Source organism: Chiroxiphia lanceolata, chromosome 15 (assembly GCF_009829145.1).
Source record: "Chiroxiphia lanceolata isolate bChiLan1 chromosome 15, bChiLan1.pri, whole genome shotgun sequence".
In the NCBI taxonomy this organism is placed as follows: Eukaryota; Metazoa; Chordata; class Aves; order Passeriformes; family Pipridae; genus Chiroxiphia; species Chiroxiphia lanceolata.
The window spans coordinates 8,324,590-8,342,403 of record NC_045651.1 but is presented as its reverse complement, the minus strand read 5'-3'; the positions used below and the strand labels follow the sequence as shown (position 1 = coordinate 8,342,403).

General features: G+C 43.9%; 1 protein-coding gene across 5 annotated transcripts in view; it reads right to left on the bottom strand.

Moving 5' to 3' along the window:
• PWWP2A (PWWP domain containing 2A) overlaps positions 1-17,184 on the bottom strand; it is a 31,932-nt gene extending 14,748 nt beyond the window's left edge. For 2 of the 5 annotated variants that reach the window (XM_032702716.1, XM_032702715.1), the window contains exons 1-2: positions 16,529-17,184; positions 2,752-4,446 (exon numbers count right to left, since the gene is read on the bottom strand). In XM_032702716.1, coding sequence (XP_032558607.1) covers positions 2,766-4,446; positions 16,529-17,184 — 2,337 coding nt within the window. In that variant the 3' untranslated portion in view covers positions 2,752-2,765. Of the gene's footprint in view, positions 1-1,605; positions 4,447-16,528 lie in introns of those variants that run through there. The other 3 variants (XM_032702717.1, XM_032702718.1, XM_032702714.1) reach the window with 2 other exon arrangements.
• Positions 17,185-17,814: the final 630 nt, after the last annotated feature.

The following is a 17,814-nucleotide window of genomic DNA, read 5'->3' as shown; positions in this document are numbered from 1 at the left end:
CCCTGGAAACTGTTACCTCACAGGATTTGCTAATTTGGAGTGAGAGGAAAATCATGGATGAGCATGAAGAGGATATTTTCAACCTAACGTAACATGATGTTGTAAAAAAAGGTAATTTTTTTCAACAAAACAAATCTATTTTTTTTGATACCTGTTAAGTCTGAAGCGACACAGCACGTTCCCTATAAAACTTAAGAAAACTGATCAAGCATAAATCAAAGCTGACTCTTTAAATGCCTTTCATAAACAGTTCTTTTGAACACAAAACAACCTAAAGAAAGCCCTCTCATGCCTATTGCTACCCCAGTGAACACCTGAGCAAACTTTGCCTACGTAAGCTCTTAGTGCTATTCTAATTTTATATAAATTAAGAGGTAAGAGTACAAAGCTTCCAGGTCTTCTAAAGAAAAAATAACAATATCAATATTGATTTCACCACTACTTGGCTCAGAACAGCTAAATTAAAACCAGTTCACTTGAGCTTCTAAACCTCAAGGAACTGGTGTAGACATCTGACACACCTTGTATGGGCTCTTGATCCAAAAAGCAGTTTGCTTTAAAAACAAAATACGGTTTCTTTACTTAAATAAACTGTTTCTGTTTGCAGGAGAGAATACATAAAAGTGAAACAGATCTTTTTTTTCCAATTTTTTTTTTTGACATTATGAAATTTATTGTGTGTTTATCGCATTCAAAAAGCATTGACCAGTGGGGGTTTTGGGAACTGTTAGAATGCCAAGGTAGATTTGGAAGCTTAATTAGTACCTAATGACTGTCACCTTGAGGAAAATTTGAACAGTCATGAGTTTAACACTTTAGACTTCCATTAGTTCTATGGGCACAAAAGAATAATTAAAAAAGGTGAAAAGAAAATGAATAATTTGGGAAGACCAGACAGTATCATTAACATATGAAATTAAAAATGTTTAAGGGTTTGATGATTAAATCCTTACCCCCATTTTTATGTCCATTTAAAATCTAATTTCAGCCTAAGCTTAAATTTTTACATCTGTCATGATTGCCTACATGGGCAGTTATGGAAAACTGCAGGATGAAAACTGCTTTGGGATGAAGGGTGGGAAGATTCTTCAGGAGGCTGAGGCAGGAGTGGGTTGGAGGAGAGACAGGAATTCACATGGTCAGATAAGGACCAGAACTCAAAGAAAAAAAAGTCAAGTCAGTTGCATGAAAATGCCCCAATATCGAGCAAAAAACATGCAAGAAAAGCTGAGGTGGCCATGGAAAGTGGGTCTGACTGGGCTGGAAAGATGGAAAACTGAAAACATTTCCCCACTGTACGAGTGACCTTATCCACAGTCTCTGTCCAAACAAACGGACCAAAAGTTAATTAAGGGAGAAATTTGATAAACTTTACAGAAAGCCCTCTACAGAGCTGGTTCTGAAACAATAGGGACAGATAATTGCTCAATCTCCAAATTAAGACTGAAGTATACCAATAGTATTTACATCAAGCAGTTATCTTTAAGAATGCATGAAAAAGGACAATTTACTTTTTTAAGAGTGTCCTCTAAATCCGGCATACAGATAAAGTACTCTGACATCCTGGATTTGTTTCAAAGCTTTTTGAGAAACACACACAAATAATTGAGATTTAGTCAATTTTATTTACAGTTTGTTTTTTTACATTTCAGAGCATTACACAATTACATATTCTCATTTTCTGACCTGCAAACAGATACCTTAAACGGAAATATTAAAAAAAAAAAAAAATGAAGTTAGATACATCCAAAATGCAACAATTACACATCTGACAATTCACAAAGTGTAATTTACTAGGACGTATCCTAAGAATTTAGGAACAACCAGTCAGGAGAAAATCTGACCAATTTCAGCAATTGATTATTTACACATTCAAAACAAAGCCTCTCTTAAGCTAAACCTCCAGGCAAATGGCCTGAAAGATTTCTTCAGGAAGAAAGACCAGTATGATTCACACCTATGCAGCATTAACAGCCCTTGATCCCAAACACTGAGCGACTCCTCAGCTTTGTCTCAGAGCTACAGGCATCCCTCGACTTCTCAGACCCTGAAGCGATATAGTTGTGCCCCCATGTGCATAGAAAGGTTGAGTGTTTAAGTGGTCACTACGATAAAACCCCATTTAATCTGGTCTTTAAGTCACACGAATTCTTCTTCCTTAAAAATTTCAGCACATCTCTAACGCCATTTAACCCGGCCTGTGCGGATCAGGACACGCCTCCGGATGTTTAAGCAGGCTTTGAACCCCCTTGGAGTGGCCAGACTAAATCCATTAGAGACTAGTTAAAATAATCTTTAAAGACCATTTAGACAAGGCTTACATTTCTACACTTCCCTGATGGGCCACCTAATAAAACAAAAAAGTCACAGCTACTACTTTCATCCCTTGTGTCAACCCTTTGCCACAAAGCAACTAGTTATATACTGGGTAGAAACTACTAAAAAATTCCCTGCAAATCAGCTGCCTTTCAGCTGAGGCTATGGCTCCTATGCATCGGGTGGTTGAGGAGGTTTTTTTTTTTTTTTTATTCCTTAAAAAAAATTCTCACTTGAAAAATACTGAAGTCCTCACTTTAGGCTAATTTTGATTGCATGTTCAATTCGTTTAACTGTCAAGAAACCGCTACAAATGGAACGAGTTTAGTATAAAAAGAGCAGTCAACCGAGTGCAACTTCTGACTCGCCAAGTCCTTCATGGTAGTTCTCTAACTAGGCTATGGATTTTGTGGAGCCTCCAGGTTTCTTGCCTACCTTACTTTCCATGTTCACGTTTCAAACTGCGTCAGCAGGGCCCGAACCTCGGGGGTGAGCTGCTTAGCAGCCTTGGCTGCCTCTGTGACGGCCTTGCGGTACAGACCCTTTCTCTTCTTATTAAAGCGCAACTGGAAGCTTTCTAAAAAGGGGGAGAGTTGTGCAAGAGCAAGGAAAGATGTTGTAGTGGAGCCGAACCACGAGATACGAGCCTCCTGCCGAACTAAAAGGCCGTTATCTTTCCGGCTCACAGTTATGGTAAGGATACGGGCTGGCCACCAAGGGAAGCCATAAATCTTGGCCCAAACAATGTCCCCTACACATACGGTCCTGCCATCTGGTGTGACACATTTAGAGACGTTTTTGGAAAAGACTTCCGTTTTCAAGGAATTACTGAGCTTTTTCTCTTCCTTCGAAGAGGAGGAGGAGGAGGAAGGTGCATGCATGCTGCCTGGAGGAAAATCAAAGCTTTCAGTAGAGCTACACTCAGAGTTGGTGGATTTCAAATCATCTGTGCTATCACTACTACAAACTGATGCACTGGAAGAGTCAGATTTCTTTTGATTAAGGGTCATGTAAACCGTTATATTGCTTTTGCTGCCTCTCTTGCCCAGTGTCTGGTGTTCATCCTGATCAACAGTTACATGCACTTCACTCGTGTCCTGAACCTCACTGCTGGCCTCTTCGGGGCCTTCTGAGGGGCTCTGATTTTCTGAAGGGGCCTCACCTGCTGAGCGGGTGGAGGAGCAGCGAGACTGGGGCTTAGTTGCCATCTTGCCACTCCGTATTTTCTCAAGTCCTGTCTTGAGAGAAGAGTCATTTTCTTCATTCCGATACCTTTGTGGCTTTAAACGCAATCGGGGCGGGAGGGAACCTGAGCTGGTGTTCTGGAGACGCCGTGTGAAGTGGACCTTAGAATGTGCATTTTTGGAAGAGGAGGTTGCACTCTGCTTCTTTTGTGCCTTTTCTTTGGCCATTTTCAAGACTTCCCGAGCTTTTGCATGATCCATGTTTTTGCTCTGGAGAACTTTTTTTGTATTTAACTGCGCTTTTGAAGTATTTGCTTGTGCGGAAACTTTAACTACTCTGCTTCTGCCGTGGGCAATATTTGAAACCTTGACCACAGCGTTCCTTTTCTGGCTTTCATTTTGGCTTTTTCCATCCACCTTATGGTCAGTCTTAAGTTTTTTATTCACAGTAGTCACACTCTCATTTCTTCGCTTTTTACTATCCTCGTATTTTGAAGAGTCACTTGCATTGCCACCTTTTTTGATTTCCTTTTTTTCTGCAACAACACTGTTTTTGCACTTGTCACACAAGACCTGCCGGGGCCGTAGTTTGATCGCGTTCATGATCGAAGTGGGTTCCTCCCTGTACATTTTACGCTTGGGCCGCTTGATTTTCCGGGGTGGAGGTTGAGGTATTGACTGGTTATACGTGTCCCTGATAAACAAAGGAGGAGGGTACGGTGCTCCCTCGTGAAAGAGAGGAGGTGGTTTAGAAGTCCATAGGCTTTTAGCTATGCTGGGCTCTGATGGCTGTGTGAGGGGAGAGTCATCAGGGACTGCAGCGTCAGACTCACACTTCACCTGTGCCTCGTCTTGGAATGGTTTACTTTGGAGCTGCATGGCTTCGGGTTTATCCTTGTATTCCCTTTTAGGAAATATGGTCACAGGGATTCCATGGGGTCCGAACCTTAAAGAGAGGAAAAAAATAAAACTGAATGTTTTGAGGGAACTTTGGCTGCATTTGTTACAAAGTATTTGAAAACCTGTCTGCATTAGGTAAGCCAGCATGTGAAAGACATGAATCCCAGGAAAATTAAAAGCTTCATATCCAGCCTTATGGGAAGCTTTGAAAAAGCAGGACACCAAAGCAAAGTCAGCAGAGAACTAGAAATACACAACTTCACTTATCATCAGTTCCTCTTGCATCAACAAGATGCCCTGAAAATGTAACAAAAATATCCCCTTGACAGTAGTAAAAGAATCAACTTTATACCTATAGAAAACACTTACAAACATACAAACTCATCCCACCAACTCCAAATCTACCCAAGATTATTTTCCACACAAAGTCAATTTTATGTGAAGGTATCTTCAGGGACTTTTACAAAATCCTTCCATTTTTAGCATATCAGAAAAGGATGAATGTTTCAGACTTAACTGAGACAAATCTGCACTGCATAAATCCTTGCACTGAACAGAGTGCCATCACTCTTCATCCACAAAAGCTCAGCACTTGATCAGCTGATGCATTACAGCTCAAAACTCGCCAGCCTACCAGTTTTGAGTTTTTCCCAGCAAAAGCATCCTCATTGCAACTCAGTACAAACCATTCCTCTCTGTTCTGTGAGCAAACAAGATTTTAAACCTTTCCCTGTTTTTCTCCAGACTAGAATCACTTCTGATCCAGATCTCTCCTGCCCCATTTGACTAACACAGAACTTGTCTCCACCCTGATCTGAGGAGAATAAAAAATCCCAGCAGGAATTAGGCATTGGCTTAACTTTCCTCTAGTGACAAAGGCAGCACATGGCCCAACAGGTACCAGCCCTTCTGCAAAGGGCTGTGCCAGAGGAGAAATTCCAGGGGAAGCCAATGCATTTCATCCATTTGCACGGCATCATGCTGGTCTTCTCCTGAGAGGAAACCAAAAATACATTCCTTTTTCAGCATTGTAACTTTCAATCCACAGAAGCGGGCAGGGGGGATTATAAAAGGTTATTTCACCTCCCTTGTGTTCCACTCCACATCCCCCAGTGAGGTCCCAGCCTCACACAGAGCTGTCCCCGGGCTGCTCCGAGCACTGCCTGACTCCTACTCCCACTCACACACCGGTGTGTGGCTCCTATTAGTTGGTATTTTAATACTTTGAGCTTAGTGCAGTAACATGGTGGACAAGGAATTGCAATTCAAATGTCAAATCTTCCATTTTAAAAAATCACTAAAACACCATAATGTTTATCCCACCCCACGTGACAGGAGAATGAAGTTATTCCCCAAGATCTGTCCTCAGGTTCACACTACTTCGTGTTGCACTGTGGCTGCTCAGCTGCAACTGATTGAGTTGAAGTTTATTTAAAATCTTTTCTGGCCAAGTTGCCTCCCTCAAAACTCATTTTGAAAAAAGTCATCATATGTGTTAGAAGGTTATTTACACTGTCCCTAACCAAAGCCACCACTTGTTTGTCCTGCTTAACTGTTAAGCCTCTTTTTACATCTAAAAGTTGTAACTGAAACGAACAACTCACCCAAGGTTAAATTATCCACCCAGTTTGCACTTCATTACAGAAGGAGAACAGAAATAGCAGAGTCCTAAGCAAAGGACACCCAAACAAAGTTGTCATCAAGAGAAAGAAGGTTCAACACGTGACAATTTACATGCCCATGCTTTTCCATGTTACATTCCCACCTTTGAACCCTGGAGACAGAAGCAGGAGCCCAGGGGATACATAGAGCAGCTCTGTCCTGGCCCATGGGCTGAGTAGTGCTCTTTACCTCAACACCTCATTTCTGAGGTTGGGACCCACTCCAGTTGAATTCCACACGTCTCCCAGAAAGGAGCAGCAGAACTAAACACAGACCACTGCAGTAGTGAGGGCTACAGTGACTTATAAACATTCAGCAGCTCATACAGACATTTTTCCAGCCTTAAGTCTGGCATTAAACCACCAGGGACTCACTCATAACTAAGTTTTAAGTTCCCTAAAGTCCCACAAGTCCATCAAGTGTAAAGAAGTTGCTTTTCCACAAACACTTTTCCTTCCACTGAGGATTGTGAGCAAGTTATTCAATTCCAAGTAGGGATTTAAAAAAAAACTATCAGCTGACAATAATTAGATTAGCAATATTTTCAGTGTTCCTTGCATCAAGACCTTCAGCTTCCAAGAGGAAATAAGATCAGATCCAGATCCTATCTTTCATCACCTGATAAAGATTACAGGATTTGGGAAAAAGTTAATCTATGATAAGAGTTGAAAACAAGGTAGGGAAAGACCTCTGCTGTGTCCAGACAAACATCTCAAGAGTAGAACTAGACAGGAGTGGAACATCAAATGTGCAAACCCAACGCAGAGAAACATCCCTTACAGCTCTTCTCACTGCCTCAGGAACTGCATTTCCAAGCCCTCACAGGACACTTCCAGAGTCCAGTGCACAAGCCTTTCTCCCAGAGGACATTTATGCTGACTCTGATTTAGGAAACTAAGCATTATTAGTAGTGACTAGGAAGAAGCGGATGACGAGGGCTGCAAGTTCTCCAGAAGGATCCCAATTAAGTACTTCATCTCTCTTTTCCCAAGTTTTTGTTCTACTGCCTCACAAGCCAAGTCAGCACGATTACCACTCCAGAGGCATAAAAAAGCCTGATGGAACCTCAGCATATGACTGATACTATGAAGTCAAAGATTAATACTGCACTGTAGACTCTCCTTTCCTTCAAGCACCTGCACAATACACAGGCCAAAGCTGAAGAACAGGACAGCCAAAGTGGAATTTCTACCTAAGATGCAAAGCTGCTTTAGTCAGACACAAAAACAATCCAGATTGAATCTCTGAAGGCAGAGTCTGCCTCACAAAAGGTACTGTTTTAACAGATGAACTAGAATCTCCCACCTTTGTCTACCTAAAAATGAATGAACTGGGGAATTCGAGACCATTAATGGATATTGTTTAGTGCCAGTTATGCACAACCCTATTCCTGTAAAGGGTGTGTCAGTACATACAGACATGACTAGTCAAGACAGTCCACCTGCAGCACAAGACAAATGTGGCAAAAGCCAAGAGACTGAGTATTATTTCCAACAGCTCAGTGTATGGTGCCCTCTCTTTGGCCTCATCCAACAGCAGACTGCATCCATAAACATGCAGTTTCTAGATTATCTCTGCTTCCTTCTTGGAGAATCAAGTTCTCCAGTTATGCAACTTGGAAGAATGACATGAAAATTAAGAAGAGAAAACAATGGCAGAAAAACTTACAAATGAAACAGTAAATGATACAGGGGAGAATGAAGACAAAGAATAAGGCAAGAAAAGAAGAATTTGTTTTTCTTAAGAGAAACAGGAGAATGAAGACATGATCTTAAACCTACTCAAGACAAAGCATGACACAGCATCTAACTGCTCCAACAGCAAGCAAAAGTATTTATTGCATGTACTGGGATTTCAAATCCTATTTTCACATGTCTAGTACGTGGACCTTGAAGACAAATGCTTCTCATATAACCACAATAATAAATTTTGCTATACCAGCTACAAGGTTGAAATAGTCAGTAGTGACACGCGTAGGCAGGTTAGACATAAAACTGCAAAAGTATTTGGCTCATCCGCTACAGAGATGAAAAAGGACTAAAAGGCTACTGAAAAAAAAAAAACCTGTTAAAAAAAATCCAAGCAACAAAACTCAGTTGTGCCATAACTTCACATCAGTCAATGACTGGGCTGTAGATCACCTCTGAAGAGAAACCATTTCAGTTCCTACATCACCGAGATGACCCACATATTTTGTTTGTCACCTGTTGCACGTTTAAGTACTGTAAGGAATTGCCTTGTCTTTATTCTAAAACAAACTAATTTTTTTTAATATATTGATCCCAAGTCTCATCTGTCCCCAAAATATTATTTTCATCCAGAAAAGCTACTCTTGGAAATATATACTTAATTACTGTTTGCTTAAAAAAAAAAAACCCTCAGTGCCCAGGTTCTAGCTGCCCCCTGAACAGCCCCACTCCTGACTAACTCACTTCTACCTCAGAGCATCACACTTGAGGGAAGGATTCATTGACAGGGGATCTAAAATTGAAGTGTTAAAAGAAAAAACAAACTAAGAAATAGGTATTTCAACCTAATTCAAGGCAGTCGTGGAAAGCAGTGCACTGCTGCCTTGTACCTGTGCAAAATCAGAACCAGTTTTCTCTGTTGCCAGTTCCTCTCCTGCATAAGGGTCCTGGCTCTTTTCTGCTTTGAAAATGCACCTCTTAAGAGAGGATGGTGTAAAAGAAACTTATCCCTAAGAGGTTTTTCAGGTAACCAGGGCAATCAGTAGGATCTAATCATATTTCTGCTACAGATATCCCTTTAATATACATATTCATTAAAGACATAAATAGCAACAGGAATACCAGGACCGATATTTAAGTAAGAGACTAATGGGGTAGACGAGATCCATTCTGGCAGTTCAATGATATTTACAATGAAAAGAGCTTTCAACTGACCAGGATGTGCAGAGACAGAAATATGATAAAATGAGGCTTTATTTCCACAGCTTACCAAATGCAAGTTAATTAACAGGTAGCCATGGCATCTAAAAGCCAGTTTGGGTACCAAAACTAAAAATTATACAGTTTTGTGTTACAGGCATTAAAACTTAAGAACTTCAAGGAAAATAAAACTACTTTTTTCAAATCTAAATCCTACAAAATTACTACAATGAATACACATTATTACTCAATTTGTATGCAAAACAGCACAGTTAAAGAGTATTTTTTAAGAAATAAACATGACATAAGGAACAAATCCCATCTAAACCTGTATGTACATAAACATCCAAACAGTACACCCTGGGGCAAAGTGTTTTTACATTACTACATGTAAGTCTTAAGTTCTCATCTTTAGCCTCCAATGTCTTTTACTTCTCTACTAAAAGAAAGAGAAATGAAAAAGCACCTTGTTCTGCCAAGAAGAGCCAAAGGAGAGAACCCACTGAACCAGTTCAGAACTATTTCCCATTTGTCTGTGGACACACTGAATTAAAGCCAACAAAGCACAGTAACTTCCAGTGTTCAAGTGTTAAATGAAGTCTGTTGTAAATGACTACGATCAAAACTCATCTTCACCACTAAGTCAGAACTGCAGCAATCTCCTATTGCCTATTTCTGCATTGCTCTTGTACTCAGTATCATCCTTAGTGTTCTGCAAAAGCCAAGACAAGCAACAACTGAGGCCATTTTTATTGCATGGATCAAAGTTCTAAGACCCTGAATGCTGGGAGTATAATAATATGCTGAAATAACGTAGAGCTAAGGATATATATTTCAGGTATCTAAACTGAGGGTTTAAATTGTAATATTCAATGTAATATACAGTTAGATCGTAGCTCTTTGAACACTAAGTATTGCAGAACTCCTCAAAGTAATCTGTATCCAAACCACAGATTATCCAACAACATATTTTTAATGAAGGATCTACTTGGTGTGATGAAGCACAACAATGGAACACATTGCTTTAAGTGGCAGTTTCCTGAAAAAACCACTCCCACAAGCCAAACAATCAACCCCACATTTTACTCACCTCCTGAGCAATGTTAACACCAGATTAAATAGATTAGAAAATGTATATTTCACTTAGAGCTCTAAAAACATGGCAAAGGGATGAGGGACTCTCAGAAACAGCAAAACATTAAGATATTGCCTCAGCACCAAGGAAAATTTGGTCAAAGACATGACAGTTCAAATTACATGATATGTGACAATCCACATCTAAACACACCAGTGGGAAGCTCACCTACGGAAAGACAGGTGTTTTACAAGCAGGTGCTCTGGCCTGAAATCCAAGCTCTTGTTTCTCTTGTTTCTGGCACTTTTCAGGACAGAGGAAAGACAAGAGCAGGGCATGCACAGAACCTGAGTTTGAGAAGTATCCCAAGAAAGCTGGTGAGAAGTATCTAAGGCAGCAGGTGACTTGAATTACTCCTGATTGCTGTAACCTGGGTCTCTGCTGCAACCCCTGCCCCAGCAGAAACCAAGTAATGGCCACCAATGTGCAAAGAGCCCCAAGGCTGCATTAGCTCACAGTGCACCTCTCCATGGAGTTAGAAGCCCTTTGAAAGACTTCAGCTTCCAAGGAAATGACTCCCAGAAGTCCCTGGAGTCAGGATGCTGATGCAGGCTCTGAAGAATTATCCAGTGTGGAGACAGAAGCTCTGAGTTGATAAGGCTGAAGATAACAGAGGTGGTCCTCACAGAGTGGGGAGGCAACACAAACTTTCCATCAGAAAGGATTTACGAGTGCATTCACAGAATTTCCTTCAGTTTTTTGTAACCCAGAGTTCTATCAAGGACTTAAAAGACAAAATGCTTCGAGTTTAGGCTTTCCACTAACTACTACAATTTTACTGGCATCTCTATAAAGCTGAAGGTCTGTTTAAACTGAAAGTATCTTTTAACATCTACTGCACTTTAGAATAGACACTTTGCTGAGAAATTTGCTGATATATTTTAAAGTGTTACACAATTGCAAAATATTATGAGTAAGAGAAAATACCTGGAATATACACTTCAATATACACCTTGAATATACACCTCATCCACATACCAGTCAGATCCAAGACACATGGACGAGAATGACATCAGTGATTAATGGATGAACTTCAAGCCAATTCAGTGCCAAGATCCATCAGTCCCACAAAAGAAAATAAAAATGAAAGCAGATTGAAAATTTCATCTCTGACCTATCTCTCAACACTTTGAGCCAAGTCAATCAAGGAACCCTTAGAAAGCCAGGATAAGCCATGCTGCTGAAATACAGAGAGGAACACTGTATTACATCCCAGTCCAACAAAGAACAGCTGTAGACTACAGATGATACTTCAGGAAAGAAGCCTGAGACACAATCCAGACACCCAATTTACCAGTAAGAGCTTCCTGGTTTGAGAAAAGGAAAAGTCACACTCCTTGTACTGGTTCAAAATCAGAAGCAGATTGGCAAGTGTTTGCAGTATTAATGTGCTTTATAACTATATTAGCAAAATACTAGAAGCTAGGCCAGTTTTGTCAGCTATTTCCACTTCCCAAGAGGAAACTTGAAAATGAGAAAGCCTTTCAAAAAGCACTTGATAAGACACCACAAATAACACTTAAAGTTTTGGATGTTGATAGAGACAGTTTTCATAGAGAAGCTGAAAAGCTACAAAATCATAGAAAATGATAGGATGAAAAACATCACAAAGTCTTCTGATTCAACACTTCATGGAGCCACGAAGTTGCTGAGGGGCTGGATCTCCTCCCCTATGGAGACAGGCTGGGAAAGTTGAGGCTGTTCAGCTGGAGAGGAGAAGGTTGTATAGAGACCTCAGAGCCCCTTCCAGCGTCTGAAGGGGCTACAGGGAAGCTGGAGGGGGACTGTTCATCAGGAACTGGAGTGACAGGACAGGGGGAAATGGCTTCAAACTGACAGAGAGGTTTAGATGGGATATTGGGAAGAAATTCTTTACTGGGAGGGTGGTACAGAACAGGGACAGATTGCCCAGAGAAGCTGTGGCTGCCCCATCCCTGAAAGTGTTCAAGGCCAGGCTGGACAGGGTTTGGAGCAACATGGTCCAGTGGAAGGTGTCCTTGCCCATGGCAGGGGGTTGGAACTGGATGAGCTTTAAGATCCCTTCCAACCCCAATCATTCACTCTCATCCCACCCTCTAAGTGAGGCTACCTTTGTCATTCAATAAAACCTCTGTCAGTCACTAGCAAAATAAATGTAAATCACTGTTAACCCCCCCCCCCCACACACACTCACATCACACTCACATCACACCTACGCTTCTGGTGCCCTGGGGATAATGAAAACAAATGTCAAAGAGGTGCTATGGATGTTCCTTAAATGCTAGAATTTCACCCAGCTCCTTTAGGTTTCTGAGAAGCTACAAAAGAGAGCAAGTGGTGAGTTGTAGGAACACTTTGCAAACAGGATTCAAGAGTCATCAAGAAAGAATGCTGTAACTGAAAACTGCTTCTAGGACTTTAAGAATTGGAAGCTGCCTATGAAAGTTTATTTTCATCATACAGTTCATGCACACCTTGCTGCAGGAAATCTTTCCTTATCTTCCACAACCAAACCCCAATAAACATAATTTCAAACACCTGTCTACTAGGAATACACTGGACATCTTTTCGATATCTAAGACTTTTAGGTCACAAAACAACTTTTTGTTCTTTCTTTCTCCCTCAAGAGCTATTATGAGCACACAGAAGTCAGATGGGAACTTGCTTAAAGAAAAAGACAAGAAACTTGTCCATCACCTCTTTAGAATTAGAAGGAATATTTTAGTCAAATGACAAAGCAATAAAAAGTCCAAATCCTGACTGTTGCCAAAGCAACAGAATATAAATTTAATCCCCCTCCTCCCCTAATCTTTAGGAAGGGAAAAAAAAAAATGCAGAAACAATTATCTTCTCTCCAGAAAAACAAACAAAACCAAAACTAAATCCTACATTTTAAGATTTACAAATGCTACACTCATCAGGTATTTTCGTACCACCTACTTCCTCCAGGTGCAGAGCAGGATTTGCACTAATTCCGACCCAGCAGGTGGGATGAACATCTCCTGTCCCCTAAGCAAACAGTGTCAGGCAAATGCCAGATACAGGTAGGTTACAAGGACTTTTAAATCCCATAAAAACATGGAACGATTTGGGTGGGAAGGGACCTTAAAGTTCATCTCGTTCCAGTCCCCTGCCATGGGCAGGGACACCTTCCACTATCCCAGGTTGCTCCAAGCCCCGTCCAACCTGGCCTTGGACACTTCCAGGGATGGGGCAGCCACAGCTTCTCTGGGCAATCTGTGCCAGGGCCTCACCACCCTCATAGCCAAGAATTTCCTCCCAGAATCCCACCTAAACCCACTCTTTCAGTTTGAAGCCGTTCCCCCTTGTCCTGTCACTAGAAGTTCCTGATGAAGAATCCCTCTCCAGCTTCCTTCAGATACTGGAAGGGGCTGTGAGGTCTCCACTCAACCTTCTCTTCCTTTCTGCTGATTTTCAAAACTTCCTGTGCAGCAGATTCACAAGACTGCCATTAGTACAGGCAGAGAAAATACCTCCTTAATTCAAATAAATGTAGGAATAAAGTCCACTGAACACCAAGGTGCTTGTGTTATAAACTCCTAAATGGATGTCATGTTTATAGGGAGTAGGAGGAAAATCAGGCCTTTGATACAAATATCCCTGATTTCATATCAAAGTCCACAAGAATGAAATGCAAAGTCAATGCATCATCTCAACAATGGAAAAGGAATTAAGGAGAAAAAAAATAACAAAACCCACAAACAGCCAAAAAAGTTTAAAACCAGAAATATATGGGCATAATTTTGCTTTCCTTTCACTGTGAAGTTCAAGTAATTCAGAATATGACCAGAAAAGACTAAAAAGAGTCCAGTGAACAGGTTTATAAAACAGTCATTAAAACTTGCTCTTAGTACTGTATGGAAGTAGCACCTTCACTGCTCTGGAGGGGAAGGAGAAGGTAAGATCCAAAAAGGAGTAGGAATTATTTTCTTCTGAGTATACAAACATTATTAGCATGTGTAGTGAACACATCAGCCACTTTTTCAAGCTACTGAATGAGTAAATTCTAACACAAATTTTCACTTTTACTTAATAAGAGCTGTCAATCTTAAAATATTGATCCCTTTGATATTAGGAATGTTTGTAAGATTATTCCCAAGCATTTGAATGAGATGGATTTCAGGAACCACCCATCTTCCCTGCTGGAACTCCCAGTGCTGTCAGGTAATGCATGCTGGAATTTAGATGGTTTTCATTTAACCCTGGCCTTCTTTTTAGTTTTTGGTCCAGGGGAAAAACTTGTTACAAGACTTCCAGGACCTGCCATAGATACAGAAGGACGTTCCTGGAATATGTTCATGTTCTACAAGTCCAGGTGCTGCTACACAAAATAAAACTAAACAGATACAATAAAAAGCTGACCTAAACAGTAATATCCTTTAGTCACCACTGAAGTGGTAAGACTCAAATTTGGCCATTCATGTAACACCTTTGTTTTTCATAATGTTTCAACTTATTACAGGCAGCAAGTTCTTGGACTATAGAAACAATCCAGTAGAAACAGAGCTCGTTTTCCACTGCATTTCCTGCTCTGAGGCATCTGAACAGAGACTCCTGTTATCTACCAATATTCACTTGTCACCAGCCAAACATTACAGACCTTATGTCTCAAAACTCAGTTCTTCTTGTCCAGTCCCTCTGCAGAGCTTGGCCTTCAGAGTTTATGTTTCACCTCCTGAATTCCCATGTAACAAGCACCTCTGTTACATGGGAAGATCACATGAATGGAGAGGAAGGAATAAGTGGTTCCACTGCAAAGAGAATCTGGGAGGAATAGCCCAGGCCTTTCCTCATGGCATTTACACAGTTCCCACTGCAAAGGTTTGTCCCGGGGCTGTGTTTGGCACCAGGGAGAATGGAGATGCTTTCACCAAGGCACAAGAGCAGCAGCCACCCTGCAAACTGACTTTTGCTGCAAAGGGTTGCAGATCTACTGCATGACAAAAGGACCCTCAGTGCACAAGAACCTCAAAAAAACAAGGGGATGTTTGTGGTCAACGTGTGTTCAGGAAGGTCCAATCTCTCTGAGGAGTAAGGGAGAAGCCGGTATTTTCCTTCACCCCTGGAAACACAGAACCAAGTGCCTCACCCTCCTGACCAAGGCAACAATGCCATTTTGCTGGTACAACTTCAAACCTACAAAAGAATCAATGTTACCCAGGATTACCACTTAATTTTCATCACCTTCTGCCCAGCCTTGACATGCTATTTAACGCTCCAAGTGAGTGCAGTCGGTAGACCACATTTTAGTACTTGGCTTCAAAAGAAAAATTGGTAGCTTAGCATTTTATACCTCAGCAACTGACAAATTTAAAACTTAATTCCATGGTATTATCCAAAACCCGAGTTTCAGAAAAGGCCTTGTGTGACAAGACCCAACCACATAGCAAGGCCCAGGCTAAAACTGCTGGTCTCAAACACTTTCCTTCTAGGAAGTATTGATAATTTGGATATTATAGGAAGTTATTAAACATGTAAAAGGAGCGTAAAAATACATATGCCCATACATACAGCTTAAATTTGGGGGAGAAAAGCACTGCTTGTTTTGCATACCGATTATTTTAAATAATAACCTTGGTCAAATTTCACTCTTCTCTCATGTATTTGTATAGTCCTTATAAGTCTAAAAAACAAACACTAAGATGAAGAGGTATTTTCACCTGTAAACAGTAGTTAAATTGTTTATAAGACACAATGATTTCTGGTCTCCCAAGAACCCCTTGCTATAGGAAGGCAAAGAAAAGAAGCAAACCCTAAAGCTCAGTCTGATAGGGCTGTCTGATAAGTTATTTGGTGATACATAACAATCTCCTCCATCCAAAAGGATATTTAAGAACCAATAAACGTCAACTCATTCCTTGCATACAAGGAGCAATTAGTACTAATTAATAACTGCAATGATAACTGCAACAGCCTGGCTTGAAAACCATTATTCTGAAAAAAGTAAGTACTGAAAAATAAGGTTACCTAGGCAATGTAAGCCAGAACGAACAGGGAAAAGAGATCTCTGAGTCTGTTTCGTACATCTGTAGCTCGGGTCCTTTTCCCAGGCACACAGGGATGATGCTGCAGGCGCCGTGGAAACCCAGCCAAGCCCAAAGGCTGTGCCCATGTGCTCGCGCCTCTCCCATCTTCCCATTGCCATTCCCCGGGCCCTTCCCACCCTTGGCTGGAAGGGTCGAGGAGGAGGAGGATGCCCGGGAGCTGATGCTCCGCTCCCCGGCGAATAGCAGGCGCTCGGTCCCAGGCGGACCGGGGCCAAGGAGGGAATGGGATGGGAGGAGAAGGGAGTGGAGTGCAGGGGGAACTGCAGCCGCCGTGCCCCTCCGCCCCTGCCCCGAGGGTCCCGGGGGCCGCCCCCCATCCCGCCCCGGGGGGCTCCGGGCGGGCTCCCGGCCCCGGCACTGGGTGGGGGGCTCAGCCGGCTCCCCTCGAGCTCTCACCTTTTCGAGAGGTCCATGAGGACCCCGGAAAAAAGCTTCTCTCCCAGCCGGAACGAGACCACCAGGGCGTCCTCGATGATGTGGTCCAGGGTGACCCGCACCTCGGAGCCGGGCAGCAGCGCCGGCGCCTCCGCCTCCCCCGCGCCCGGGGTCGCGGGCACCGGCGGATCGGGCTCCACGGCGGCGGCAGCATCCGGCTCCTCCTCCTCCGGCCGGGACGGCTCCTCCCCGGGCCCCGCGGAGCCCCCGGCAGCCGGCGGGCAGGGCTGCGGCGGCTCCCGGGCGGGCTCGGGCGGCGGGCAGGGCTGCGGCGGCTCCGAGCACCCCGGGCTGGGCGCCGCGCGGGGCTCGGACCGCGGCGATTCCACTGCGGGGCTGCGGGGTGACGGCGGCGGCTCCTCCGTCCTCCCCGCGTCCGGCTGCCGCGTCCCGCCGGGGCTCCGGGCGCGCTGCACCGGCGGCGGCTCCTCGGCCTTGCCGCCGTCGGCCTCCTCGCCATCCGGCACCGCCGACTCCACGGCCTCGCTGACGGCGGGAGGAGGGTCCGCGCCGGCCTCGCTGCCCGGGATCGGCTCCATCTCGGGCTCGGCCTCGCCGGCACCGCCGTCCCCCGGCACCGCCGCAGTCGCCGCCGCCTCCGCAGCCATGGCCGCCATTTTCTCCGCCGCCTCCCTCCAGCCGCGGGAGCGACGGCCACGGCCCGTGGGGAGGGAGGGCCCGCCCCCCGCGCCCGCAGGCGGCGTCCGATTGGCGGGCGCGCCGCAACGCTGCTCTTCTACTGGACGACGCAGCGGTCCGTCAAACCCCGCGGGAACTTCCCGTTGGCCAGCGGGGGCTTCATTCAGCGCGGAGTCGGAAAGGGGAAGAGGGGGCGTGGCTTAGTACTTTATAGGCCGCCGGTGAATGAGGGGGCGGGGCTTGTGGGGCTGCTGCGACATCTCATTGGCGGAGGGAGGCGCCGCTCCCGAGGGAGGGCGGTGATTGGCGGCACCAGGTGTCTGTCGCGGGGCGGGAACTGGGGAGCGCGCGGGGGAAGATGGCGAGGGCGGGAGGGAGGGCGGCCATGAGGGGTGGAGCGCGCCCCTCAGGGGCATCGGAGCGCCCTTTGCGGGCGTCTCTTCGCTCCTCAGGGGGGTGAACTCGCCCCTCGGGGTGTCCAGTTCGCCGCTTAAAGGGGTTAGCTCGCCTCTCAGGGGGATCCAGTCTGCTGCCTTTCGAGGGATAAATCAGCACTTTAAGGTGCTGCATGACTTAGGAACATCGGGTAAAGTGGAAAACGCAGTCTT